The 27981-nt window shown below is 38.7% G+C and overlaps 1 protein-coding gene across 1 annotated transcript in view; it reads left to right on the top strand.

Annotated features, from left to right (window-relative positions):
• The window catches only part of ISM1 (isthmin 1), a 102220-nt gene extending 78204 nt beyond the window's left edge, over positions 1-24016 (top strand). The window contains exons 4-6 of the mRNA XM_043985406.1: positions 6006-6149; positions 15634-15723; positions 22313-24016. Of these exons, the coding sequence (XP_043841341.1) occupies positions 6006-6149; positions 15634-15723; positions 22313-22830 (752 nt within the window). The 3' untranslated portion in view covers positions 22831-24016. The remainder of the gene's footprint in view (positions 1-6005; positions 6150-15633; positions 15724-22312) is intronic.
• The last annotated feature ends 3965 nt before the right edge of the window (positions 24017-27981 follow it).

The raw sequence follows: 27981 nt of genomic DNA, 5'->3' as shown, positions 1-27981 counted from the left end.
ATCAAAGGCAGTTAGATGTTCTTTTACTATAAATCTCCTTACTTGTCTTGGATATTATCAGCTACCTGTTAACCATTGTTGTATGTCATTTCTAGGGCAAAGGTCATTCTCCTTTACAGAAAAAAAGAGAAGCAAAAAAAAAATTAAGCACCTCTGCCTTCTTTCTCTTGTCAGCTATCATCCCACCCACCCCCAAGTCACTGTCCTATCTCTTCTTTTGTTCAACACAACAAAAACAAAACACCCTCTTCTCTTTGTCTTTTGCTTACCAGCCTTAGCTCATTCTAGATTTACTATTCCTGACACTATTTTTTACAGATCCATGATACATTTGTACATTCATCTTCTATTAACTGCCCTTGCTTCCACATTCTGTATCTACTTTTTCAAAACATAAGAATGTTTTGGTGGCTGTTGAGATCTGTGTCCATCTACATTAGTCAGTTCAAACAATTCACAGTCACAGAATTTTAGAGGACCTCTGCAGCCATCTAGGCCAGCCCCCACACAAAAATAAATTCCTACTAAAACGTCCCTGGAAAGTATTCATCTTGCCTCTGCTTGAAGGCTCTCATTTTTCCTTCTTGTCTTGGTGTCTGCCCTAGGTGTTTTCATGATTTCATTCCTGAGTTTCCTTTTCTTCCTGGGCTGACTTCACTTGTAGAATTTTGAATTCTTATGATTCAACCTTCCTTTGAACCTGATAAAATCTGCTCCTCCCACCCAGATTCAGGGTGCATGTCACATGACACTTGACTATATTCTTCTTCTCTTTCAGAAACCTGAAGAGGGGTGTTGATATCCTTCCTGGGTTCCCTTCATTTCCACTTCTGTAACTCATTTTCCCTGTTAGTGAGAATCATAACTTTTACAACTATTATCCCATTTCTTTGGCATTCAAAGGCTCACAAAGAATTTTACATACATTATCTAATTCAATTCTCATAAAAATTCTGTAATTTGGGTACCATAAGTATTAAAATCTTCATTATACAGATATAGAACCTGACATCCAAACCAGGTTAAGCAGATTGTCCAAGGTCACAAATTTAGTAAGTGGAAGAGACAGATCTTTGGATTCTCCATCTAGAACTCATAGAATAACAGAAAATTCAAGCTTGAAGGGAATGTAAAGATAATTTTACTTGTGAGGAAACTGAGACCCAAAGAGGTTAAGCAACTTTTCCAGGTTCATATAGCTAATAAGTGACAGAGCTAGAGCTCCTGAATGTCAGTGAGCTTTCTACTATATCAAACTGCTTTTCCTTTTGGGTGATTTTTCCCCCCCATCAGCTGAGTTAAGAGAATCAAGTGACTTCAGTTGCCCATCACTAAGACTGAAACCATCTTATAGAACCAGTCGGTACTTAAAATATCCTGAAATATGGTAGCTATCTTTTAAATCTCCAAAAGGCATTTAAAGAAATAAAAGTCACACCCCATTCTAAAGTGGCCTATTTTTTCCTTTACAGTGTTCTTTGATTTTTACCTAAATGAGACAATTGTTGTCTTTGAAAAGCACAAAGCACTATATAAATGAAAGATTATTCCTATGTGAATTTCCTGTTTTAAGTACAGATCTGTGATAGGCAGGAGAATGGAGCAGGTCTCATTTTATATATAGTGACAATATCATAAAGTCAGTGCTGCCCTTCTAGATTTTTCTACATTCAGAAATTCCCATTCTGTATTACAAATCATTAGACAAGCATGATATCCAAGAAAAAGACATTTTCATTGACATTCATATATAATGGTAGGCTGCAGAGGTCTTCATTATGGGGAGCTGTTAAACTAGTTTATTCCTCAAGAGGCTGTTACATTGCTGATCATTGGTGGAAATTATTATGCATATAACTATAAAAATTTTCCATGCTTATAAAATTAGGACAAGGAAAAACCTACTTACCAGTATGATAAATAGCTCTCTAGTCTTCTACCCCTCAAGGGGAAGGGAAAATTTGAAGGATGTTTTAATAATTTTATAATCTAAACAAATTAGACTTAATAGCTGAATTCACAAGGAATAATAAATGAGGGGAAAGGCAATAAAATTTGAGCTTAGGTTCCAATGTAATTTTTCAAAATGGTTTAGAATTTAGAGCAAAAAACCCTTAATTTTATAGGCAGCTACAGGAAACAGTGGATAAAGCACTGAGTTTAGAAAGAAAGACGCCGTGAAAGTTATCTAAATTATTTTTGCTTCAGTTTCCTTACCTATAAAATGAAGATAATAATGGCCCCTGCCTGCAGGGTGGTTGTGTGGATCAAATGAAATAATATTTATGAAGTTCTTAGCATAGTGCCTTGCACATAGTAGGCACTATATAAACACTTATTCTATTTCATTCCAATCTTGGGTTGGGGATTAAGACACAAATTTAACTCAGTATAATAGAGAAGAAAAATTACAAGTTGACTCACTTGTGGATGACCAAATGCCCAAGAATATGTTTGGTTGGGCATTGAGTATTCAATGCCGCTACCATCCAGTTGAAATACCCTTGAGGGTCTTGTAATTTCCACAGGTGTCCCAATGCAGGATTCCCAAGCCTGGCACCTATTATACAACTGATATCTAATGAGGTCATTTACTAGGCTACTTTCTGACTTTCCCAATTGTCAATTTTTATGGGTTTTAAAAATGATAGCTATAAGTTAGACTTAATGTGGCTCTCCCCTTAAAAAATCTGTTATTAAAAAAGTTCAAACTGTGCAGCGTGTGGGTAATGTGTGTGTGTGTGGTTTATGTATTTGTGTACATGCACACAAATATGCATATGGTGCATTCCCCTTGGTATTCTGCCTAACACAGGAGGGGCTGTGCCAATATTTATGTCCCACAGATGCCTCTGATGTTCATGGGTAGGTCCTATTAGTTAAGAACGTGAGCAACAGGGCAGCTAGGTGGCACAGTGGATAAAACACTGGCCCTGGATTCAGGAGGACCTGAGTTCCAATCCAGCCTCAGACACAACATTTACTAGCTGTGTGACCTTGGGCAAGTCACTTAAGCCTCATTGCCCCACACAAAACAAAACAAAACAAAAAGGTGAGCAAGAAGAATTGTGTTCAAATGCTCACTCTATTTACTAACTGTGTGACCTTGGTTTTTGTTGTTCAGTCGAAAAGACTAGGGGCACAGTGGATAGAGCACTAGCCTTGGAGTCAGGAGGACCTGAGTTCAAATTCAGCCTCAGACACTTAACACTTACTAGCTGTGTGACCCTGGGCAAGTCACTTAACCTCAATTACCTCACCAGAAAAAAGAAAAGACTGAAGATTCATGTTTGACTCTTCGTGATCCCATTTGGATTCTTCTTGGTAAAGATACTGAAGCGGTTTACCATTTCCTTTTACTTGGAGGCATTTACAATTTCATTTACAAATGAGGAAACTGAGGTAAACGAGGTTAAGTGATTGCCCAGGCTGGATTCGAACTGGGTTCTTCCTTGACTCCAGAGCCATCACTCTTGACCTTAGACTTTATCTCTTTAGGCCTATACAATGAAGGGGCTGGAATAGATGATCTTCAAAGTCCTTTCTCATTCTAATGCCTATGATCTGAAAGGTAAAACAAATCACTCACTAACCATAGTTCACATTTTTATAGCACAACATTTACCTTACAATGCCCCTAAGAAAGAACAAGCATTATTAGCTTCATTTTACAGAAAAAGAAACTGAGGCTCAGAAAGATATCATTCCTTCTGAGATCTAAAGTTGGAGAGATCTAAAATTAAGATCACTTAACTGTCACAGGTTAAATGTCTTGACTAAGGTCACATAACTGGTAACTATCAGGTACAGGGTTCAAACTCAGTCTACTCTTTTATATCAAATTGGATCCTTAATTCTGTTTCTGCAGAATACATCTTGTCCTCTACTTTTGTTTTTACTTTAGTAAGTAAAATATAGTAAATAAGTAAATACAGACAAATAAGTATAGGATAGAGAAAAGAAGAATGACCAAAATATCCTGATTATATAGCAAGATATTTTAAAAACTTACTTTGGTTATGTGATTAGAAAATTTATTTCTATTTTCTTCAGTCAGCTTTTATACCTCCTTTTCCATTTGGCCAATAATTTTTAAGGAGTTGTTTTCTTCAATGGATTTTTTCCCCTTTGACCAATTGAATTTTTTAAGGAATTGTTTTCCTTGTCAATTTTTGTCCTTTTTCCAAGATATTAACTTTTTCTTGCATAAATTTCATTTCTTTCCCCAATTTTTGTTCTAACTCCCTTATTTGATTTATGAAATCCTTCTTGAGCTCTTCTAAGAAGGCTTTTTTGAACTTTTTTTTGGGGGGTGGGGCAATGGGGGTCAAGTGACTTGCCCAGGGTCACACAGCTAGCAAGTGTCAAGTGTCTGAGGCCGGATTTGAACTCTGGTACTCCTGAATCCAGGGCTGGTGCTCTATCCACTACGCCACCTAGCTGCCCCTCAAGAAGGCTTTTTGATCTTGAGATCAATTCATCAATGCACATGGACATTTTGACAGTGTTATCCTCTTCTGAGTTTGTGTTTTGGTTTTCCCTGTTGCATAGTAGCTTTCTATGTTGAGGGTTCTTTTCTGTTTCTTACTATATTTCAACCTATTTTGCGACTTTTAAAGTTGAGCTCTGCTTCTTGGGCACAGGATGCACTGTCCCAAGCTTCTTCTGCTGGTGGCAAGGGTCCTGATTATTGGTTTTCTGCTTGGAGGTCTCAGCAGCTCACAACTTATTCATTGCACTGGGTTGGCATGGCCTAGTTTTACCTGTTGTGTAGGGAATACCCCTCCTGGCACTGCTTTCTGTATTGGGACTGGGGGCCTTGCAACTGGCCTGCTGTGTCACTAGCCTGCTGAGCCAGGAATGAGGGACCTCAGCTGCTGATCTGTGCTGTGGCCAAGAGCTTCCTGTTGGCTTGACCAGACACCCTCCGTGCTGTGCTGTACTCCCCTTTTTCCCAAATGAGACCTTTCCTGGAGTCCTTCTAAATTATCTTAAGCCAGAAGATTGTTTCACTCCATCTTTTCATAGGTTCTGTAGCTCCAGACTCTGTTTAGAGGCTTGATTAAATGTTGTTTCTGAGGGAATTTGGGAGAGCTCAGGCAACTTCTTGACTCTGCTCTGCCCCATAAAATTTAATTCTACATAACAGAAAAATCAAAGATTGGAAAAATTCCTTTTGTTGTGGGGAAGGGTTAGGATAGGGAGGTCTTTAGATGGGGGGGTAGCCCACAAAAGGGTTGTTTTCTTCTCATGGGCAGAGAGCAGGACATAGCCATAAAATGCCTCTTCACCCTGCTCAATGGTGAAGATTCTGAGCTGCCAAGAATCAAGATGAGAGACTTTTTTTTAAAATAGTACTGCCCTTAGGAACATTGGAAGGCTGTGAGGCTGGCACCAGGCCTACATCTCAGGTAGAAACATGTGGATTCCATTCTTACTCTACGTAATACCAACCCCAATGATTTGTTAGCTTTGTATACTTATATTATCTATTCATCAAGGCACACAAACATCTCTGTATACTAAGATCACCTTTTCAAATGAGCAGAGGCCCTGAACCTCAAAGCTTAAAAAAAAATAGGATGATCTGAGTAGAGATCAGGAAAACATGTGACAGAACAGAAAGCTTATTGGAGTAGGAATCCCAGCACCCTGGTCCTGTCTCTGCCACTCTAAACCTCAGTTTCCTCATCTCTTAAAAAGAAAAAAAAGAACATTGGATTAGATGATTTCAAGGGCTATTTTTAAAGTTCTATGACTCTGTTCATCAAAGTTCTGTGACTCTGTTCTTGAAAAGTAAAATGGCAGGTACTGTATTTCTGGCTCCCGCTGATCCAGTGGCATTTTAACCGTGGCCCCTGGTAAGTATGAAATTAGTCAGCAAGGAATCTTCTGGCTAATTTGAATCTATGTACAAGGCCAGTTCTATATACATGTGTGCCTGTGGTAATGTCCTAGAATATGTACAGCTAGCCTCAGAGGCTATCTCCTTTCATCCCATTCAGATTACATTGATGGTGAAGGAGACTGGAGCCCATGGTCTGTCTGCAGTGTAACCTGTGGAAGTGGCAATCAGAAGCGAACCAGGTCATGTGGCTATGCCTGCACAGCTACAGAGTCCCGAACATGTGATCGTCCAAACTGTCCAGGTTGGTTAAGGAATGGGACCCTGGGGTGTGCTGGAGTGAGACTATACAGGCTCACTAGAGCTGATTGTTAAATTTTCAGTGTGAGCATTTGCATTTCAAAAATATGGAAACACTGATAAGTAAGGCATCTGAGAAACAAATGTAAGAAGGAACTGCATTTTCCAGGTATGGAGAATAATTTGTGAAAATACATAGAGGCAAGAGGTAGAGAATCTAGTTCAGGATATTACTATGTAGCTGCTCTGTAACAGCTCATGGAGAGAATGAAATTAAGAAGTCTAGAAAGAGACAGGTTATGACCTTTACATGCTCAATAGAGGACTCTGTATTTGATACAGGAGGCAATAGGGAGCTAGTATATTTAATGGAAGAAGGAAGTAATACTTCCCTATCCTTTAGAAAAATCCCTTAGGCAGCACTATGGAAAACTCATTGGACTGTTTATAGACATGAAGCAGGGAGACCAATAAGGAGGCTATTATTGCATTGCATCAACCAGCAGAGTGAGTAGGAGAACCTGAATCAAGGTAATTTGAGTGAAGAAAAGGGGATGTAGACAAGAGATGAGAAGACCGAACAAACTATTAGATGTGTAGATGTGTAGGATGAGTGTGAGTGAGAACTCCAGTGAAAGTGAAGTTGTAAGCTTGAGTGACTGGAAAGATGGGGCATCTAGGTGGGTAGAGGATTGGGCTAGGAGTCAAGAAAACCTGAGTTCAAATTTGGCCTCACTTACTAGCTGTGTGAACTTGAGGAAGTCACTTAGCCTCTGTTAAAAAAAAAAAGGAAGATAATAATACTAATAGTATATACCTCCCAGGGCTGTTGTAAGAATCAAATTAAATAATAATTAATTATAAAGTGTTTAGCATGGTGCCTGGCACATAGTAAATGCTATGTAAATATTAGCTATTATTAAGATGTTAGTACCCTACAGTAATAGCAGTATTGTAAGGATGAATAAATATGAAAAACTTAGCTACTCTGATCAAGATAATGATCTAAGATAATTCCAAAGAACCTATAATAAAAAATGCTATCTACCTCCAGAGAGAAAACTGATGAACTCTGAGTACAGACTGAAGCATACCTTTTAAAAAACTTTATTCTTATTTGTATGTGTGTGTTTTCTTTTGCAACATGGCTAATATGAAAATGTGTTTTGCATGACTTCATATGTATAATCAATATCATATTGCTTGTCTTCTCAAGAGATCAGGGAGAGACAGGAGAAAGAAAATTTGGAATTTGAAATTGTTAAAAATGAGTGTTATAATTTTTATATGTAATTGTAAAATATTTAACAAATAAAAATATATTTAAACTATGTTAAAAAAAAAAGATGGTGGTGCCTTCCATAATAATGGGCCTTAGGATGTTCAAAAGAGAAGAGGATTTGAGGGGGGGAAGTAATGACTTTGGTTTCCAACACAGTGTTAGATGCCTTACTTATCAGTGTTTACATCTTATTCAAAGTATCTTAAAAGGCACTTGGTAATTCAGGCCTAGAACAACAGGTTAAGAAAAGAATGAAAAGAGTAAATAGAGCTGCTGAGTATAGACAGCTTTGTCAAAGAGTTTGGCTGAGGAAAGGAGAGTATAATAATAGCAGGCCTTAAATGCCAATCCATGAAATTTATATTCTATCTTGTAGGTAATTCTGGTGAGGCACTGGATGTTTTTGATAAAAGAAATGACCTAATGGTTAGACTTGGGTCTTAGATTATTTTGAGAGCTTTGTGAAGGGAAGACTGAAATGGAAGGGATTCAAAGTAGAGAGAAGAATTTATTTTAATTTAAATTTTTCCAATTAATAATTTTTTGTCTCTCCCATATCTTCCCCTGCTAACAAACATAAAAAAACATGTGGAAAACCACTGTAACAAATATTCAGTCAAGCCCAATGAATTTCCACATTGGCCATGTCCAAAAATATGAAGTTCATCAGCTTTCTGATGGGAGGTGGGTAGCACATACCAAGTGTTCCCCTGGTTCTGCTCATTTGTCTCTGCATCAATTCATACAAGTCTTCCCAGGTTTCTCTGAAAGTATCTCTTTCATTATTTCTTGTGGAACAATAGTATTTCATTGCTAGGATGCCATGACTATAGTTCAGGCAAAAGGTGATGAGACCCTGAATTAGAATGGTGGCAATGTAAGTGGAGAAAATAGGATGGATGGGAAAGATATGAGGACAGATGTAGCAAGTGATTTGATATGGGAAGGGACAGGGAAAAGAAAGAATTAAGGATAACTCCAAGGTTATCAATCTTAGTAAGTAAAGGATAATGGTACCCTCAAAAGAAATAGGGAAGTTTGTAGAAAGTGTAGATTTAAGGTGATGATAATGAGTTCCATTTTGTACATGCTGAGTTTGAGATGTGGACAGAGTAACCAGGAATAACCGTCCAGCAGACAGTTGGTAATTAATGACTAGAGTTCAGGAGAAAGATTGGGGCTATATTAGAGATATGGGAATCTCCTGTCCAGAAACAAATGTACTCAATATATGTAAAATATATTGAACCTAAAAAGATAGCTTTTGCATCTACTGTGCATAAGAGTGACACAGTTGAAGGCTGTAATGTTATATACTGTTACAGGCTAAAATTCTAGCTAGTCTGTCTAAAATATCTAATGAGTGGTCGCCAATTATAAGCTTTAGTAAGAGTTAGACTTTTAAGCATTTATTAAGGAGAATAAGAATTTGGTAAAGAGAGAAGAAAAGGCCTAGATTCCTATCTATTAAAGGGAGAGCACATTTCTAGCTCTGCTCTGCTCTCCACCAGAGTCCAAAGGAAAAAGCGCGAGACAGAGCGCCAGTCTCTTCCTTCTTCCTCCCACTAACCAACGTCACTTCCTGACGCCAAAGAAAAGACGCATGTTCTTGCCCTCAAAGACCTTCCTTTCATGGCGGAACTTTTCTACAGTAAGTCTCCAGCAGGTGGCGTCATTCCAATTGTTACAACACTAACTTTAAAATTGAAACTGAAGGTAACCACACGTGTCCCTTATTACCTGTATATCCTTGGGAAAGTAACTTCATGTCTCCAAGCCTATTTCTTCATCTATAAAATGAGAGTGCTGAAGTTGGTTTTTTTTGTCCATCATTCTTCAGAAGGACCCTGACATTGGGAGGTGATGTCATGATTTTCAGTGAATTGGATTTAAGTGAGGGAGGGCTGTGCAAAGTCACCACCCTCACTCTGTCCTTCCAAGCCATCTAGGACCTGTGGCAAGATATACATCAGGACAACTATCTCATTTTGTATTGTCACCCTTAATATACTTCAAAAGTGAAATCAACCACATGAAAAAAGTGATTCCTCTTTAATTGGGATTCTTGTTTTTGGTTAAGGCAGTAACTGTTCTCTTCCTTACCAACTCCAGGGAACAAGATGATGGATTGTTGTCCTATTATGAGAATTCCCACTCCCATTTGGTTTATTTCAAGCTTTTCCTTTCCATGTCCTCATCAAGACATTAGTAGAAATGATATCTTGTCCTAATTCTTCTTACCTGTTCTCATATACATATATATTTTTTTCTGGTATAACCTGCTCTAAGCTTCTCTACTCCTAGGGCTTTCTGTTTATCCCCAAAATGCCATCATTTTCCATTTGGAAGAGCTATTCAGTGGATATAGCATGTCAGAATGGGAAAGGTTCATAGAAATCAATTAAGCCAGGGGTGAAGCCAAGATGATGGAGAAGCAGAAAGAAGTACAGTGAGCTCTCCTCAATAACACTTCTCATAATAGATCTAGACAATGTACCAAACTGAATCTTGATAGGATTTTTTAAAAAGTCATAGTATTGGGGGCAGCTAGATGGCACAGTGGATAAAGCACCAGCCCAGGATTCAAGAGTACCTGAGTTCAAATCCGACCTCAGACACTCCTGGGCAAGTCACTTAACCCTCATTGTCCCACCAAAAAAAAAAAAAGTCACAGTATTTTTCCAAACCAGGTCAGTACAAGGAGAAAGAAAGAAAATTCTCCAGTCACTAGGGAATAGGGTCTGGCTAGTAGCATGTAGCACTACAGTGCCCAGGGAGAGGCTGTACACTAGGGCAAGTAGAGGTTTTGTACCCTTAACAAGGCACCCAGACCCATAAAAATTACATTGATGGGGACAAGTGCAAACTGGCAGCTTTGTCACTCACTACCCAGTTCTAGATCGTAGTAGCATTCAGGGTTAAGGAGTAGTCATAAGCCCTAGGTTGTGTGCTGAGTTACGACCAAGTTTAGAAGCAAACAGTTGCTGTGAGACTGTGACCTTAGGAGCTGAACAGGCTCTCAGTTCAATGTCTAGTCCAGTCTGAAGCCTATAGTAGAATAACTGGAACAGGACTCCCAAACCAAAGGGAAGCCTCTGAACCAATAAAGCATTTCAGCTGATTGATAGTGACTGAATACAGCCTTTGACCTCTAAAGAAGGAAAGTACATGGGCCTATTGATCAAAACCAATTATACATCAGGAATTTTTGGAGCTCAAATCAGGGGGGCAACAATCAGATTTTGCCCTGGATCAGACCACTTTGGGAGTACTGAGAGCTTATAGGTACCTAGGCTGAGCTATTCCTGAGATCCTAGAATAAGACAGTATTTTATACCCTAAAGAAAGAACAACTGGGCCAACCTAGATATTCCATCAAGAAGTATTCAGAGTCTAGCCCTAATATAAAGTCCAAAACCAGGAAGTAGGCTTCAGGAATGAACAAAATAAACAAACAAAGAAAGATCCCACCAAAAAGGGCTATTGTGGGGAAAGGGACACTCACTACATAAATCCAGAAGAGAATGATTCTAAAACAACTACAAGTAAAGCATCAAAGAAAAACATAACTTGGACACATATCAAATAGAATTCCTGAAAGATATGAAATCAGAGCTTTAAAAAAAGAGTTTAAAATGTTTTTATAAATGAAATAAGACTGCTAAAGGAAAAAACAATTGGAAAATAAATGAAAGCTATGGAAGACAGAACTGTTAAGGGAATTAACAGCTTGGCAAAAGAGGTATAAAACATTGTCCAAGCAACTCCCCCAGTTTCCAAATCATTTCCACCACAAAAAAATCAATAAGTATTTTTTGTAATCCTTAGAGGTTTTTTTTTCTTGGCATTAATCCCTCCCTTAATCTTCCTTCCTCTTAATTACCCCTTTTTCTCCCCATTTCCCTCCTATTTCCCTGTTGAATGAAATTTCTCTGTTGAGTGAAGAATTTCTCTATCCAACTCTGTGTGTGTGTTCCTAGAATAGATCTTAGAACTCTTAGAATAGATCAAAGATATGTACCCTCTGAACCTTATAATGACGGGGGGGGGGGGGAGAAAGATAATCTAATTATATAGAAGGCCAGGAAAGGATCTATTGTGATGGTCTTGAAGAATGGAAAGGGAGGAGAAGAGGAAAACATTGGGGAGAGGGGAAGCAGGAAAGGAGAATGTTAGAGAAAATTATCTCATATAATCAGGCTGCACAGAGGCAGCTAGGTGATTCAATAGATAGAGTGCTGAACCTGGAGTCAAGACTTATCTTCCTGAGTTCAAATCTAGTCTCAAACACTTGATAGCTGTGTAACCCTGGACAAGTCACTTCACCCTGTTTGCCTCATTTCCTCATCTGTAAAATGCGTTAGAGAAGGAATTGGCAAACCATTCCAGTATCTTTGCCAAGAAAACTCCAAGTGGGGTTATAAAGAATAGAAGTAGAAGACTATACAAAGAAGGAGGAAGGTATGGGGGAGGGGGAGAAGACTGATACTTCACCTTCACTCACATCTGAACTCATCAAAGGAGGAAAGAACACACACACACACACACACACACACACACACACAAGAGTGAAGTAGAGAAATACTTTTCACTAGACAGTGAAATAGGAGGGAAATGGGGAGAGAGGAAAAGGGGTAAGTAAGAGGAAGGTAGATTAAGGGAAGGAGTAATTCTAAGCAAAACAAATTCTAAGGATTACAAAAATATTTCTAGCTCTTTTTTGTGGTTAGAAAAAATGGAAACTGTCAGATTGCCTATCAATTAAGGAATGGCTATACAAGTATGGTATATAAATATTATGGAATACTATTTTACTCAAATAAATGATGAAGAGAAACCTAGGAAGGCTTGTATGGACAGATGCAGAGTGAAATGAACAGAGCCATTGAAAAATTTATACATTGACACCAATATTGTAAAGACAACTTTGAAAGACAGGGTCTTGGGGGCAGCTAGGTGGTGCCGAGGATAAGGCACAGGCCCTGGATTCAGGAGGACTTGGGTTCAAATCCAGCCTCAGACACTTGACACTAACTAGCTATGTGACCCTGGGCAAGTCACTTAATCCTCATTGCCCCATGCAGAAAGAAAGGAAGGAAGGGAGGGAGGGAGAAAGAAAGAGAGAGAGAGAGAGAGAGAGAGAGAGAGAGAGAGAGAGAGAGAGAGAGAGAGAGAGAGAGAGAGAAAGAAAGAAAGAAAGAAAGAAAGAAAGAAAGAAAGAAAGAAAGAAAGAAAGAAAGAAAGAAAGAAAGAAAGGGTCTCTCATCAAGGTGATGACCAACCACAAGTCAAGAAGAAAGATGCAATATGCTACCCTCATCCTAATACAGAAGTAAAAGACTCAGAGGGTAAAATGAGGCTTACTTTTGGTTGGACCTGGCAAATGTGGACATTTCTTTTGCTTGACTACACATTTGTAACGGGGGTTTTGTTTTTCATTGTCTCAGTGGGGGAGGGGAGTAGTTAGGCGGGAAAGAAAGAAGATGCTTGCTGATTGGAAAAAAAATGCATTAAAAAAAGAAATCAAGTAATTCAAGCCCCAAAATACATAGGAAAGAAAACTGAGGCTTAGATATGTTAAATGACTTGCCTGCTTGTTAGTGACAGAACTAGTATAAGAACTTAATGAAACCAATGTTTTTTCCATTGGTTTGTTGAATTTCAGCCCCCTATTTTCTTTTTTCCGTGCCTTTTCTTTTTATGATAAAGTAGGAGAGGAACCAAGAGCAGAACCCCAACAAGGCTAACCCTAAAAGAGAGCTCACTGAGAAACATTAACCTTTACCCATTATTAAAATAAACTCTTATCATTGTATTAGAGAGAAGGTTTTGAAAAAGAAATCAGGTCAAATGAAAATCAGACCAGATACCTCAAAGAAATTTACTATGTTCATTTGCTCCTTTTCTAAATAATCCGCAGTCTGCCTTCAGAGTGCAGGGAGTTAGAAATACAGGGCTCAAATGAAACTGTTCTCTTCGAAGTTACCAATGATCTCTTGCTTGCCAAACATAATAGTCCTTTCTCTACCCTCATCCTTCTTGCTTTCTGCGGACTTTGATACTGTCAATTGTCTCTTCTCCCGAATATTCTCTCCTCTAAGTTTTCATGACACTGTTCTCTCCTAGTTAGCTACTGTCTGACTACTCAGTCTCCTTTGTTGGATCTTCTTCCACATTACCCCCACTAATTGTGGATGTGCCCCAAAGGTCTGTCTTGGGTTCTCTTCTTTTCTCCATCTTGCTTGGTGACCTTATCAGCTCCTATGAATTGAATTATTATCTCTATGCCACTATTCTCAGATCTATACATTTTTTTCTGAACTCCACTCTTATTTCCTGTCTATTGGACATATCAAACTGCATATCTATCTCATGTACATCTCAAACTCAACATGTTAAAAATATAATTTGTTTTTACCTCCAAACCTTTCTCTCCTCCATACTTCCCTATTATTGTCAAGTGTACCACCATCCTCTTAGCCACCCAGGTTCACAATCTAAGTTTTATTCTCTATTCCTTATTTACACCCACTCCATAAATCCAATCTCTTGTCAAGTCTCAGCATTTGTTTTCTACAACACCCTATATGTCCCCTCCTCTCCACTCACATAGCTGCTACCTCATGCTAGCCCTCATCACATCACGCCTAGACTTTTAGAATAGGTTTCCTTGCTTCAAGTCTCTCTGATCTGTCACCCTCCTCTATAAACTCCAGTGGCTCCCTATAATCTCCAGGACCAAATAGAAAATCTCATTTGGCATTTAGACCTTCACCACCTGATTCCTCCAAGACATTCAGCTTAAAATATCTTTTAAGAAGTTGGTAAAGCAGGACTGAGGGTAAAGACTGGATAGAATATAAACTGGCATTCTCTGTCTATCTATCTAAACTTTTGTTATCTGCATAGACATGGTAGTTAAATCCAAAGAATTGATGATATTAAAAGTTGTAGAGAGACAGATTTAGGCTCAGTATATAGAAGAACCACCTAATAATTAGAGGTATTCAAAACTAGAATGAGCTGCCTATTAAAGTAGGGAGTTCCCTTTCACTGGCATGTTCAAGCAGAAGCTAAACTATTTGGTAGGGACCTTATGTAGGTTGACAGTTTGGGTAAATGTCGAACTAGAAAACCTTTAATGTCTTTTCCAGTTCTAAGATTCTAAGATTCCTTTAGCCCAGTCATAGAAGCCATAGCTGAAGTAGGCAAAACCGGGTCAAGGGACCAGATTGGTGCTGGTTAACATGGAGAAGGCCACAACAGGATTTTTAGGCCAAAGGGATGCTTTGCAGTTCAGGAATATTTTAAAATAATTTTCAGAGGCAGCTAGGTGGTGCTCAGACACTTGACCCTTACTAGCTGTGCGACCCTGGGCAAGTCACTTAACCCCAATTGCCTCACCCCACAAAAAAATAATAGAGATAATTTTCAAAGCTACATCAGTCTTTAGAAGAGAAAGAATCAGAAGAGGAATCTTGCTCAGAACCTTGTTAGTTATTTTGGAAACCTTATTAGGTATTCCTTGTTACCTTTGGAGTAATAGCATATAGAGTAATTAGGGCAGTAAAATTAATTAGGCCTAGTAAAAAAGAATTCTATTTCTTCAGTTTTGTTTGAAGAAAGTAGTTCTAGTCCCACATCCACCATTTACTAGTTGTGTAACTTTGAGCCATTCTTTTAATCAAATTGAACGTCTATTTCTCCTTCAAAATGGCAATATCTGACATGCCACCCCATCCTTACCCCTCTTCCCCAGTAGGGTAAAATTATTTTTACACATAAATATATGCCTATTTGTCAGCACTCACTACCCTATAAAAATTCTAGGAGCTCTCTGCTCGGTGTGTGTGTGCATGCATGTGTCTCTCTCTCTCTCTCTCCCTCCCTCCCTCCCTCAGGTACCATCTTGACCTGATCTCCCTCCACACTACAGAAAAAAACCAACAGGATGGAAATTCCCTGGGGACTGATTCAGAGTTATTTGAGTTATGTTGCAATTTTTGCTGTAAACTATATCCTAGGTTTTAGTATATTTTATGTTCTATCTGCCTTTAATTTTTTTCTCTGTCCACAAATTCTGGCCAATGAAGCAATGTAGAGCACAAAAAGATCTTTGTTTAAACTTTTGGTTGTTTTATTTTTTTAAAGCTGTTTCTCTTTTTCATATAACTGGAAAAAAAAATGAACTTCTGTCTGTGTTTAGGAATTGAAGACACCTTTCGGACAGCTGCCACAGAAGTAAGCCTACTTGCAGGAAGTGAAGAGTTTAATGCCACCAAACTCTTTGAAGTTGGTAAGTTACTGTAAGATTTTTATCCCAATATTGATTTAACTTTTTCCTTCTTTCTGCCTTTGCAAAGCCATCTTTGGATTCATCTTAAGGCCTCATTTTCCTTTCACTGGGCCCAGTTCTTCCAGAACATTATTTTCTCTCCACACACATTCCCTGAGAGAGAATCGCAGGGTTCAGGCTTGAGCCAGAAACTATTGGCCCCCTATCCCAAGCCATTTCCATGCCTGGGGTGGGTGGTAGAGAGGTAAGTAGGGGTAGGAAGCTTCCTAAGCCTGGGTCAGGGTGACACCAGATTTTGCTGCTCCAGCTCTGCAATACTTTCTCCTTCCCCAAAAAAGGGAATCAAGGAAATAAATAAGAAAACATACAAAATGAGGCACAGGAATATGTTTATTCCCAGGTTCTCAATTAGCCTTAATAACTGGTAACAGAAATAGCACGAAATATTCTTCCAGCCACTTATTCCATCTTTTTCTCCTACCCCACATCTGAAGAACTAATTATCAGTCACCATGTTGACTGATTTTTTAATTTAAGTTACTTTCCCTGCCTCTAGCTAGAATGCCTTAAATGAGCAACAGCCAGGTAACAGGTAGGAGGAAAAGGCATGAATGGGCTAGAACTGTGTACATATTAATTAGCTCCTAATTAATTGAGGAGCTGTTACAATCATCAATAGTGTGGTATGGTTTTTATAGGCATATTCCTTATTATATCCTATATTCAGTCTATGCCATCACTTCAGTTAAAGTTATGGTAGAAGGAAATTTATTTTTTTATAATAAACATTTTTATTTAAAGTTTTGAGTTCCAAATTCTATGCCTCCTTCACTCCCTAACTTCCCTCTCCCTGAGGTGGCAAGCAGATATAGGTTATACATGTGCAATTATGTAAAACATTACCATATTAGTCATTTTGCATAAGAAAACCTGAGTAAAAGAAAAAAGTGAAAGTGAAAAATAGCATGCTTAAGTCTGTGTTCAATCAATATTTTCTCTTTCTTTGGAGGTAGTATACTTTATCATTAGTCCCATGGGGTTGTCTTGGATCACTGTATTTCTAAGAGTAGTTAAGTCATTCACAGTTCTTCATAAAACAATATTGCTGTCACTGTGTACGTTCTCCTGGTTCTGTTCTCTTCTCAGTATACATCAGTTCATATAAGTTTTTTCCAGGCCTTTCTGAAATTATCCTGCTTGTTATTTATTATAGCACAATAATGTTTCATCACAATCATATACCACAGCTTGTTTAACCATTCCCCAATTAATGGGTATTCTTTTGATAGGAAATTGATTTCAACCACAGAAATTCCCCAAACTAGCTAAGAACATAAGCCTTAATACTATAATTGAGAGAATAAGCAGTTCTATTCAATGGTGAGTTCTTCATACTCTTTGGTCTTCTTTGCTGAATCATCATTTCTGTCTTACTCACTAAGGTTCTGTCCTGGGTTTTCCTCTTTCTCTACCTTCTATGGTGATCTCATCAGCTCTCATGGATTCAGTAATGATCTCTGTGTGAATTACTCTCAAATCAATATATCCAGCCCTACTCTCTCCAGAGCCACTCCAGTGCCACATCATCCTTTGTATATTGGCCATCTCATTTTGATATCCATCCTATAGGCATCTCAAATTCAATATGTATTAAGTAGAGCTCATCATCTTTTCCCTAAATCTATCCCACCCCTGCACTTCCCCTTTTTTTGTTAAGGACATCACCATTCTTCTGGTCATCCTGGTTGATAATCATGAAATTATCCACAACTTTTCACCATCCCCCACTCCCTGTAATGTCAGTTGCCAAGTCTTTTTTTTTTTTTTGCCAGTTGCCAAGTCTTATTCATTCTCTCTCTACAATAGCTCCTGAATCTCTGACCTCTTCTATCCACTAACACGTCTACCACCCTAATACAGCATCTCATCATCTCTCATGTGTACAATAGCAATGACCTTCTAATTGCTCTCCCTGTTTCCAGGATCTTCTTTAATGCATTCTCTGCACAGCTTCCAAAATAATTTTCCTAAAGAAAGGTCTGATCATGTCAGTCCCTGCTCAAGAAATTTCAGTGTTTCTCTCTTGACTTCAGGATAAAATATAAACATTTTAGCTTGGCATTAAATCTCTTCTCAGTCTAGTTCCAGACTCACCTTTATGGACTTATTTTATATTACTCCCTGTTCACATATTATATTTCAGCCAAACTGACCTTCTTGTGGTTCCCTTTTCAACCTCCATATCTTTGCTTAGATCCATACCCAACCCCACCTTTGATGAGATTGCACACCCTTTCCACTTCTGCCCCTTCAAATCCTTACTTTCCTTTTTAGGATTACCTGTGTAAACATTGTATCTCCCAGGAAGAAGGTTCCTTGAGGTCAAGATTTTTATTTTATCTTTGTATTCCCAAGTACCTAACACAATGTCTTATGCATATTAATCCCCTAACAAATGTTTGCTGAATTTGAGATACCAATCAGGCTGCATATAAAAAACAGTAACCTGAGTGAGAATCAGGTGCCCTGGCTCTACCAGATGGAATGTCTCTCTGTGCCATATTTTCCCTTTCCATAAAATGGAACTAATAAATTTCTTACCTCACACTTTTCACTCCTTGAAGGTGGGAAAATTGATTATCATAGTATAATAGTTCTAGGACTAGAAGGAAACTAGTCTTAGAGCTAGATCTGAAATATTGTCATGAACGTGCACTATGCAATTTAGCCTGGAGAAAATGCCCTTTCTTATTACCCTCTAATTCTTTAAATAGACAGTTTTCAGAAATAGAGTGTTGTTTTCCATTTCCATTCATCACTTTGCCAGCTGACAGAAAGCCCCGCTCCAAAACATTATATCTTTCCCCATCAGCTCTTTAGACATGTCCTTACCAAATCAGAATTTTCTTGCTAGAAAAGATCACCAGACTTCCCAAATGTGAGTTCTCAGTGGCCTAAGGAGCTTGACCGGTAGGTCCTTTCCAGCCCTGCATTTATGATCTTATGAAATTTATGGTCAATGGATAGCAGAGAGGATTTAATTGAGTCTGAGAATAGAAAATCAGTCCAATAGTTCTTTAGGTCAAATCAAGCACTCCCGTGTTCTTGCACGTCTGTGTTGATTTAGGCTATCTGGATAATGAGACCGTCAATCCCACGAGAGGGATATTTTTGTGTATATGTACTAGTTCTATTTTCTTCCTTTACTTCCTCTCTATACAGTCTCCTTTTCCTGATTGGCCTAATTATTTACCCAGCATTGTTTATTCCGTAATTGATAATCATTGCCTAAACACTATAATTAGGTGTCAAATGTCTAGGGCTTGAAAATCTATCAAATGCTACTTTCCTTTCTCTGTGAAAGATTACAGTCAGGACTGGGAAGAGAGAAGGAAAATATATGAAGGATATAGAACCTTTTACTGTCTACAGGCCTGACCCAGTTCTCTTCTCCATACAAAGTACCATCCTGTTGTCCCAAGTGTTGAAAGCTCCTCATTTGGCAGGGGGCACTCCACAGCATAGCCTCATATACCTTCTACAGGCAATACCCCATAGTAGGAACATTTATTTCCCTTTATTTGTTCTGGGACTCTGTGCTAATACATTAGTGCTATTATGTTAATGCATTATTTCTCCAGATAACAAACTTCTTTTTAACTGGGGCTCTAAGGAGGCACAGTGTTTTACTCCAAAGGAATGATTCTAATGAAAATTAAAGGTACTACAGTAGGATTTTAAAAGCAATATTTTGAGAAAAGCGTCTTCTAATATATTTCAAATCATACCAACTCATCTAGACTAAATGATCTCTAAGGTACCTATCAGTTCTAAAATTCTTTGTTGGAGCAACCCTGAAAGTCTATTTCACTATTAAGATGTCTTTGGACATCTTAATCTATTGGCCTAGTTTCATTGAAGAGGAAAATCAATATAAACCATGCATGTTCTAAGTATACAATCACAGATATTATACTTTCAAGAAATTTCACTCTGGGGCAGGGAAAGCTAACCCCTCCATTTCTGATGGTGTTTCGAATGTAGTTTAGTTTTGCTTTTGATGTGTATACTCTTAGTGGAAAATGTTCAGTGGCATTCCAGATGTGTAATTCACAGGATCTATCATCTACTCTGATTACTCATGTAGCTAACTGAACCCACAGAAGGCACATAATTTGAAGCTACAGGGAACCTTAGGAGTCATTTAATCCAGTCCGATTCACTTTACAAGTAAAGGAACAGACCCTTTCTTCCTGACATCCATATTTATGTCAAGGTGTTAATATTCTATCCTTTATGTTGGCTCCAAGCTTTAGCATCACCTTTGACTCCTTCTGACCTGTCTCCTACAATCGGATGTCAAATCCTATCGATTTTACCTCCCTGTCTATCACATCCTTCCTTCTTTTCCCCTTCCAACTGCCCATGTAATTAGTCCAGGCTCTTATTTATTGCCTCTCACTGACTGCTACAAAATAGCCTTCAAGTTAACTAGTATTTATTAAATGGCAGGCTCTGTCCCAAGCCTTCTAACTAGTCTTCCTAGCTCTCTCCAATCCAATCCATCCTATACATTACTGCCAGGTTGTTTTTCCCAATGCAAAGTTCTAATTATGTCACTCCTCAATCAAATCTTAATGGTTCCCTATTGACCACCAAATAAAATCCATATTCCTTAGGTTAACATTCAAAGCCCTCCTTCCACAATCCACCCGCAATGTACTTTTCTATGTCCCTATGTGCCCATGCTCCAAACTAGACTGTTAATTATTCCTTCAACTTGTGTATAATTCAGTCCCTTAACTTGTAGTACCCTTCCCCCATCCCACTGCCATTAATGAAATCCTACCGATCCTTCAAGAGCCATCTCAAAATGTCACCTCTTTTATGAGGGCTTCCCTGATTACTTCCAATTAGGAGCAATTTCTTTCTCCTCAGAACTACCACAGCATTTGGTATATACATCTCACATTCTACATTGTACCTTAGTTATTGCTACACATATTTTATCTCTCCCACAATCAAGGATCATATGCATTTATCTTTGTATTAGTCATAGTATCACTAAATATTTGCCATATGTATTGTAAAAAAAATTATTAACTATATCTAACCTGGAAAAATGATATAATTTTGGACTTATGAAAAATTATGATTATATGAAAAATTATAGGTTTAGAGAAATTATAATTGGGCCATAAGTCCCTTCGTGGTCACCATTCAAATGTAAGAATATTTTGAATGAATAGCTGGACCTAATTTGGGGGCTAAAGCTGACTGGGGTACTTAATCTGGGACTTTTGACTATTTGGCTATCTGACTGCTATTAATTTAACATGGACATTTATAAAGTTCCACCATACTGCTCCACTCCCAAAATTGATAAGCAAAGGATTAAGAAGCCTCTTAACTAAATAATCAAAGTAGAGTTTATTTATGAGATACTATTTAAAATTAAGAATACAGGGAAATACTGTGTTCCTGTGGTCTCTTTCCATTGCGCCTCTTTCCCAACTGCTGAGCTTCAAACTTTTTGAATACAATAAGGGCCTTAGCCGCCTCCGGCCTCAGGGCATGTTACACTTTATTCTAACTCCGAGCCCCTTTCACTTTGTAAATCCCCCTGCTTCTAACTTTCCTCTCCTTACTGCCACCGCTGAACCCGCTGTTTCTCTCTCACCGACCTTCTGTCTGTCTGCTCCACCAGTCTGCCCTTCGGGCTCTCTTTTCCCTGCTCCTAGTCCTTCTCGTCTTCTCCTGTGTCCTTGTAGCCCCGTCTCTAGTCCTGCTTGACCTCTTCTCTGCCTCATCTCCTCCGTCGGAACCTCTGAGTCTTGTCCGCAGGCCTCCAGTCCTCCTGTCAGCCCCCATACCTTGTCTGACCTCTCTCCTCTAATCTCACTCCCAGGTCTATATATACCTTTCTTATCTCCACTCAAATCTCGGGGCTTCCTGCGCCCCCACAGACCAAGCTAATCCCCCAGCCAGGGCTGGGGCTGGGGCTGGGGGCACACTTAGGCATCCTGTGCCTCAGCACAGGCTATCCAGGATCTTTCAGATAGCTCCGCTCAGGTCGGAGGGAGCTGGGGGCTTTTTTTTTTCCCCCAGCTGTCTGACCTGGCATCTTGTACAGCCCACGGGGCTTTTTGGCTCAGCTGAAGCAGAGGGGGAGGGGGAAGAGACCCTGAGGGTCTAAGGCTTTCTAATCTCAGCCTAAAGGTAGGGTCCCCAAATCAAAATAAATTTCCACAGTATGAATGAGCCCCAAAGAAGCTAAACACACTTAAACAAATGAGAGCATCAGCACTAGAGTTTGGGTTTCCTGGCTTCCCCTTTTCAGTCACTCCATGTTCAATCCTTAGAGAGCCAATTAAATAAAGCACTGTAATAGAGATGAATTTTCCAGACATCTTTTGATTTGCAGGACAACAACCTGCAAATGACCAGTTATAGTTTTTCATTCATTATAGGAGAGGTATTCTTGACCATTCTTAGTTCTAAATTCATCTAATAGTTTGACTGGATGTAATATGTCACTGTGGTTCTGCATGTGATCAGGTGATTTTCCTTTGGCCTTTTCCTTTTTCAGACACTGACAGTTGTGAGAGATGGATGAGCTGCAAGAGTGAGTTTTTAAAGAAGTATATGCACAAAGTGATCAATGACCTTCCTAGCTGCCCTTGCTCCTACCCAACTGAAGTCGCCTATAGCACAGCGGAGATCTTTGACCGTAATAAGCGGAAAGACTTCCGCTGGAAGGATGCAAGTGGACCAAAGGAGAAACTGGACATCTATAAGCCTACAGCCCGATATTGCATCAGATCCATGCTCTCCTTGGAAAGCACAACACTGGCAGCCCAGCACTGTTGTTATGATGACAATATGCAACTCATTACCAGGGGAAAAGGCGCTGGGACTCCAAACCTGATTAGCATCGAGTTCTCTGCAGAGCTCCATTACAAAGTAGACATTTTGCCCTGGATAATTTGCAAGGGAGACTGGAGCAGGTATAATGAAGCCAGGCCTCCAAACAATGGTCAGAAATGTACAGAAAACCCTTCTGATCAAGACTATTTCAAGCAGTTCCAGGAAGCTAGGGAATATTAATAGGGCGGGGCTATTCAGCCTTGAAGGGGAAGGTGGTAATTATATACCTAGCACCTGTGATGCACATTTTCTGCACTGATCTGCTTGAAATGGGGTTTATCTTCTTTATAGTATATATGTATATTTGTATATAATACATGTGTATTTTCCATAAGTTACGGTGTGGGTATGCATAGAGCCATGGGACTTTTTCTCTGAAGTCATACACACCTTTGTATGCATACCAAGAATAATGTATATGGTGATCAAACCTATGTGGAAAGAAAAAAAAATAAGCCAGGAAAATATGCAGGAATAAGTAGTTGGTGTGATTGAACTCATGCTTTGACCCAGTATTTCAGAGTATAGGGAGGGAAAGGGAGAAGAGAGGTTAAAAGTTTTAAACATTATAGACAGTTTTTATATATAACTTATTTAATATGAATGTGACAAGCATAACCTTTTCTCTGGAGCTATATTCATAAAAATATTTAGTCACATCTCTAAGAATAGAGAAAGGAATTGTCCTGGGGAAGTAGAAGAGAAAGGGAATATTAATGTTTTTAAAAAACCAAACACAAATGCCAAAAATGAAAAAAGAAAAACAACCTCAAACCAAATATTATTTAGTCCTAAGGCACCTTCTTGAGGTTCAGGTTTCCATAGGCCCCTTGTTTCAAATTAGTGCTGAGTTTGGCATTTCATGGCAAATCTGGAGTCCGTTTTTTGCAATGCCATCAAAAGCATCTGGAGTGTAAGGCGAATATTTGTTTACTTGGATGATTCTAGAAAAAGCCATAAAGGCACTGAAACTTTGAGTTCTCATTTATGCCTTAGCAGGGTCTGGAAATCACAGGAATTTTGAGTATTCAGAAGGAAATAGCACTTTTTTGGAAGAGGGAAAAAATGAATAGAAAATAAAGCTCATTGTTTTGTTTTTATATCACCACCTTTCTCCTCCCCCCACCCTCATATGCTCCCAGTTTGCAGTTTGCCAGTAAATATTGTTGTTTTAAAAAGGGCTTGGGGCTGGGGATCCTAAATTGTTTTTAATGTTTTAAGAAAAACACTGCATTATTTTTGTAAAGTATTTATTAAGTTGTCTCATGCATCAGGCAATTTTGATATGATCTGCTTCTGTATGGTGGGATTTGGTGCAAGTAAAGGACTGATTTGTAGGGAATATTTTACTTGCAAAACTCCAGAAAAAGAGAATTTATAAATAAAATCATCATAGTATATTTGCCTGCATTTTTTATTTTATAACATTATTTAGTATCTCTTGAGAGGTGGATTGGTATAGTAAAAGAACAGTCATATGACTCAAATTTGAGTTCCTATTCTGCCACTTGTCAGGACAGTTAGGTGGTACAGTTGATAGAGCACTGGACTTGGAATCAGAAAGACACATCTGCATGAGTTCAAAATCTGGCCTCAAATACTTACTTAGCTGTGTGATGTTGGACAAGTCACTTAACCTTGTTTGCTTTAGTTCTTCATCTGTAAAATGAACTGGTGAAGGAAATGGCAAACCACTCTAGTATCTTTGCCAAGAGAACCCCAAATGGGGTCACAAAGAATCAGACATGACTGAAATGACTGAACAACCATCTTCTATTTGTCAGATGTGTGACCCTAGAACAATCATTTAACTCCTGAGTACCTGTTCCTCATCAGTCAAATGGAGCTAATGATATGTGTATTACCCGGCTCCTGACTTGTAAAGAAAGTACTTAGGAAAGCTTAAAGTTATTTCTTCAGAGTCTCTTACCAGAATTTAAAGGCATTTTACAAAAGAATTTGATGAACCAATCAAAACTGAAAGCACCAGGCCCTTTTATTTTATATATGGTCATGGGATCATTGATTGAGAGCTATAAAGGACATTAGAAGCCAACTAGTCTAAAACTCATTTTCAAGTAACTTACCAGATCATAAATGACAGACCTAGGACTAGGTTACTTGTCTATATCACACAGAGTAGATGGCAGTAAAAGATCTTAGAACTTGAGCACAGGCCTTTTGATTCTCAATCTGGTTCTCTTTACACTATCTAGCATCATTGATGCTCTGATCTTCCCCCTTCTATTTTCTCCTCTCTGGTGTGTATTTCCTTCCCCAAAGCACATGGTGATTTGTTCTTTCCTACCTCCCCCTTTTGTTCACTTGTTCTAGTCATGTACAATTCTTCATGACCCTGTTTGGGGTTTTCTTGGCAAAGATATTAGGATGGTCTGCCATTTCTCTCTCCAGCTTATTTTACAAATGAGGAAACTGAGGCCAACACGGTGAAGTAACTTTCCGACGGTCACACAGTGAGTAAGTATCTAAAGCTGGATTTAAACTCATGAAGATGAGTTTTCCTGATTCCAATTAGAATGTTCTATCAACTGGGTCACCTAGATGCCCTATAAAGGCAGTATTATCAGTCGTTGCTATTTTAGTGTGAATTTAATTCACTGTACTACTTCAACAGAGGTATCTCTAAGACTTCTCTGCAATTGAAGAGTGTGTCCTTTTCATGGTAAAAGAAATCTTGGACAACAGTAATTATTAGGTAGGAAACAAAACTGCCTGTCATTCTTTTTCTTTCTTTCTTTTTTTTTTTTCTGGGCAATGAGGGTTAAGTGACTTGACCACAGTCACAGAGCTAGTAAGTGTCAGGTGTGTGTGAAGCCAGATTTGAGCTCAGGTTCTCCTGAATCCAGGGCCAGTACTTTATCCACTGTGCCACCTAGCTGCCCCTTGCCTGTCATTCTTAAGTAAAGTTCTAGAGATTAGCTCTAATGGAAAAGTGGATGGGGAGTTTTAATAGTGTGCCCCAACTTCCTCACCTCTCCCACAACCTCACCCAACACAGGTATACACACACATAGATCCTCATGTGAATGTATATATGAATGTATGTATATGTTATTCCAAACAGATTTCTAATTGGGGCAACATGGGAGTTAAAATTATGAATAAAGTAGCCTTTTGCCTATTGGAAAAACCCTTCAGTTCCTCCCCAGCATCTTAGTATCTCACTTCTGAAAAGTTGTTGATCTCTGATCTATACCAACCTGGAACAAATACTGGTTCTGAAACTTCATAGGAATGAGAAGTTTTGTGACTCAGTAACTGAGTTCCTGTTCATAACATCCCAGTAAGAAAAAAAGAAAAGAATAGTCACTGATCTGTACCAAGCCAGCTATTGAAAGCTTTCTAGGTGGAACATTTGTCTTTGTTCTGAGCAAAGAGGAAAGGCACTTTATAATAGCACTATATAATAGATTGAGATGCAGTACCTGCATTTGCTTCCCAGAAAGGCAGCATAATATAGTGGCTAGAGAACTGGCCTCCCAACCAGGAAGAGCTGACTTCAAGTTTTACTTCAGTTACATCTTGGTTCTGTGACCCTAGGCAAATCACTTAACTTCTTATTCTACCAGGCAACCCTCTAAGACTATAAATGACAAAACCGCCCTAAAAGAGGGCAATAAGTCAATAAACCTCTTGTAAGTGCGAGGCACTGTGCTAAGTGCTAAGAAGACAAAGAGAAGCAAAAGTAAAATGGGGGAGACGGTGCAAATATATGCAAATATATCTGTATGCACAGACAAGTTATATATAGGATAAATAAGAAATAATTGACAGAGGGAAAGTATTAGAATTAAGGGCATTGGGAAAGGCTTCCTGTCAAAAGTAGAATTTTAGCAGAGACTTGAAGAAAGCCAGGAACCAAGGAGGGAGAGATGAGAAGGGAGAGAGTTTCAGGCAGGGGGGACAAAGTGAAAATTCTCTGAATCAGCAGATAGAGTGTCTTGTTCAAGGAAAAGCAAGGAAGCCAGTGTCATTATATTACTGCATTGTAGAGTAGAGATGTAGCTGGGAGAGAGGGTGTAAGAATACTGGAAAGGTAATGTGGGGAGGTAAAGGTAATGAAGAGAGACTTTTTTATTTGATCCTAGAGGTGCTAGGATCTATGGAGCCACTGGATTTTACTGAATGGGGGAGGTGGCATAGAGTTGTGCATCAGAAAAGTCTTTGGCAGCTGAGTGGAAAATGGATTGGGGTGGGGAGAGACCTGAGGCAGGCAGATCAACTAGCAGGATATTGCAATATTTCAGGTAGAGAGGATGAGGGTCCATACCAGGGTAGTGTCAGTGTCAAAAGAAAGAAGGGAGTATATCCAAGGGACATCAGAAAGGTAAAATCAACAGCTCATGGCAACTCATTGGATGTGGGGTGTGAGAGTGAGGAGTTGTGGGTTACCCTTCTGTTAAGAGACTGGATGACTGGAAAGATGAGAGTACCTACTCAAAGATAATGAGTTCCGTTTTAGATGTATTGAATTTCTTCACTTAGAATTCCCTAGCACATATGAAATCACAAGTTTGGTCCCATCAAAAATGCCTATACTACTTAACTCACAAGGGTATTGTGAGTTCCAGATGAAATATACATGGAGTACTTTGCAAATGTTATTATAAGCAATGGCATAAAGACTATGGTAGCTTATAACCTAAAATGCTACTAATATAGCAACCCCTAATATTTAAGTCATATTTAGCTCTTTTGCATCTCCAAGGGAGAAGAGATACCTTTGGAATACCTAGAGACCCCAAAGGACTAGTCTCACCAAAATATATTGAGCCTTATTATGAGAAACAGAGACACCAGTCGCCCTCTAGTGGCTCAGCCTTGAAGAAAGATTAAAAGGCCGAGTTCAGATCTGAAGACCATAAAGATAATGGATAGGGATCCAAGGATTTAGAGATGAAGACCTTAGTCAACCCTTTTCATTTCACAGATGAGGAAACTAAGACTTTGATAGGCTAATTTAATTCTGTTCCTTTTCCAAGTTCACACAAGTAGTATTTGGTAGAATTTGATTTGAGCTCATGTCTTCTGCCTATACTCCAGTATCCCTTCCATAGGAACCTTATCATACAAACCAATTTAATCACACATATTATTTGACAAATTTGGTTGTGAATTAATTTGGTTCTTTACAAAACTTAAGAAGCCTCTTCAGAGAGTAAGAATTGCCACCATTGAAGATATTCAAAGGGAGAAATCTGGGGTACAGAACTGTGTTGTCATTAGCTTAAATCTGTAGCCAAAATCTTTATCTTGTTTCTAGTTAGAATAAGTAACATGCTGGTAAAAATTCAACACCTCTTGGAAAAA

Source organism: Dromiciops gliroides, chromosome 2 (genome assembly GCF_019393635.1).
Source record: "Dromiciops gliroides isolate mDroGli1 chromosome 2, mDroGli1.pri, whole genome shotgun sequence".
Classification (NCBI taxonomy): Eukaryota; Metazoa; Chordata; class Mammalia; order Microbiotheria; family Microbiotheriidae; genus Dromiciops; species Dromiciops gliroides.
The sequence above is the reverse complement of the archived record's forward strand: the minus strand, read 5'-3'. Positions and strand labels throughout refer to the sequence as shown.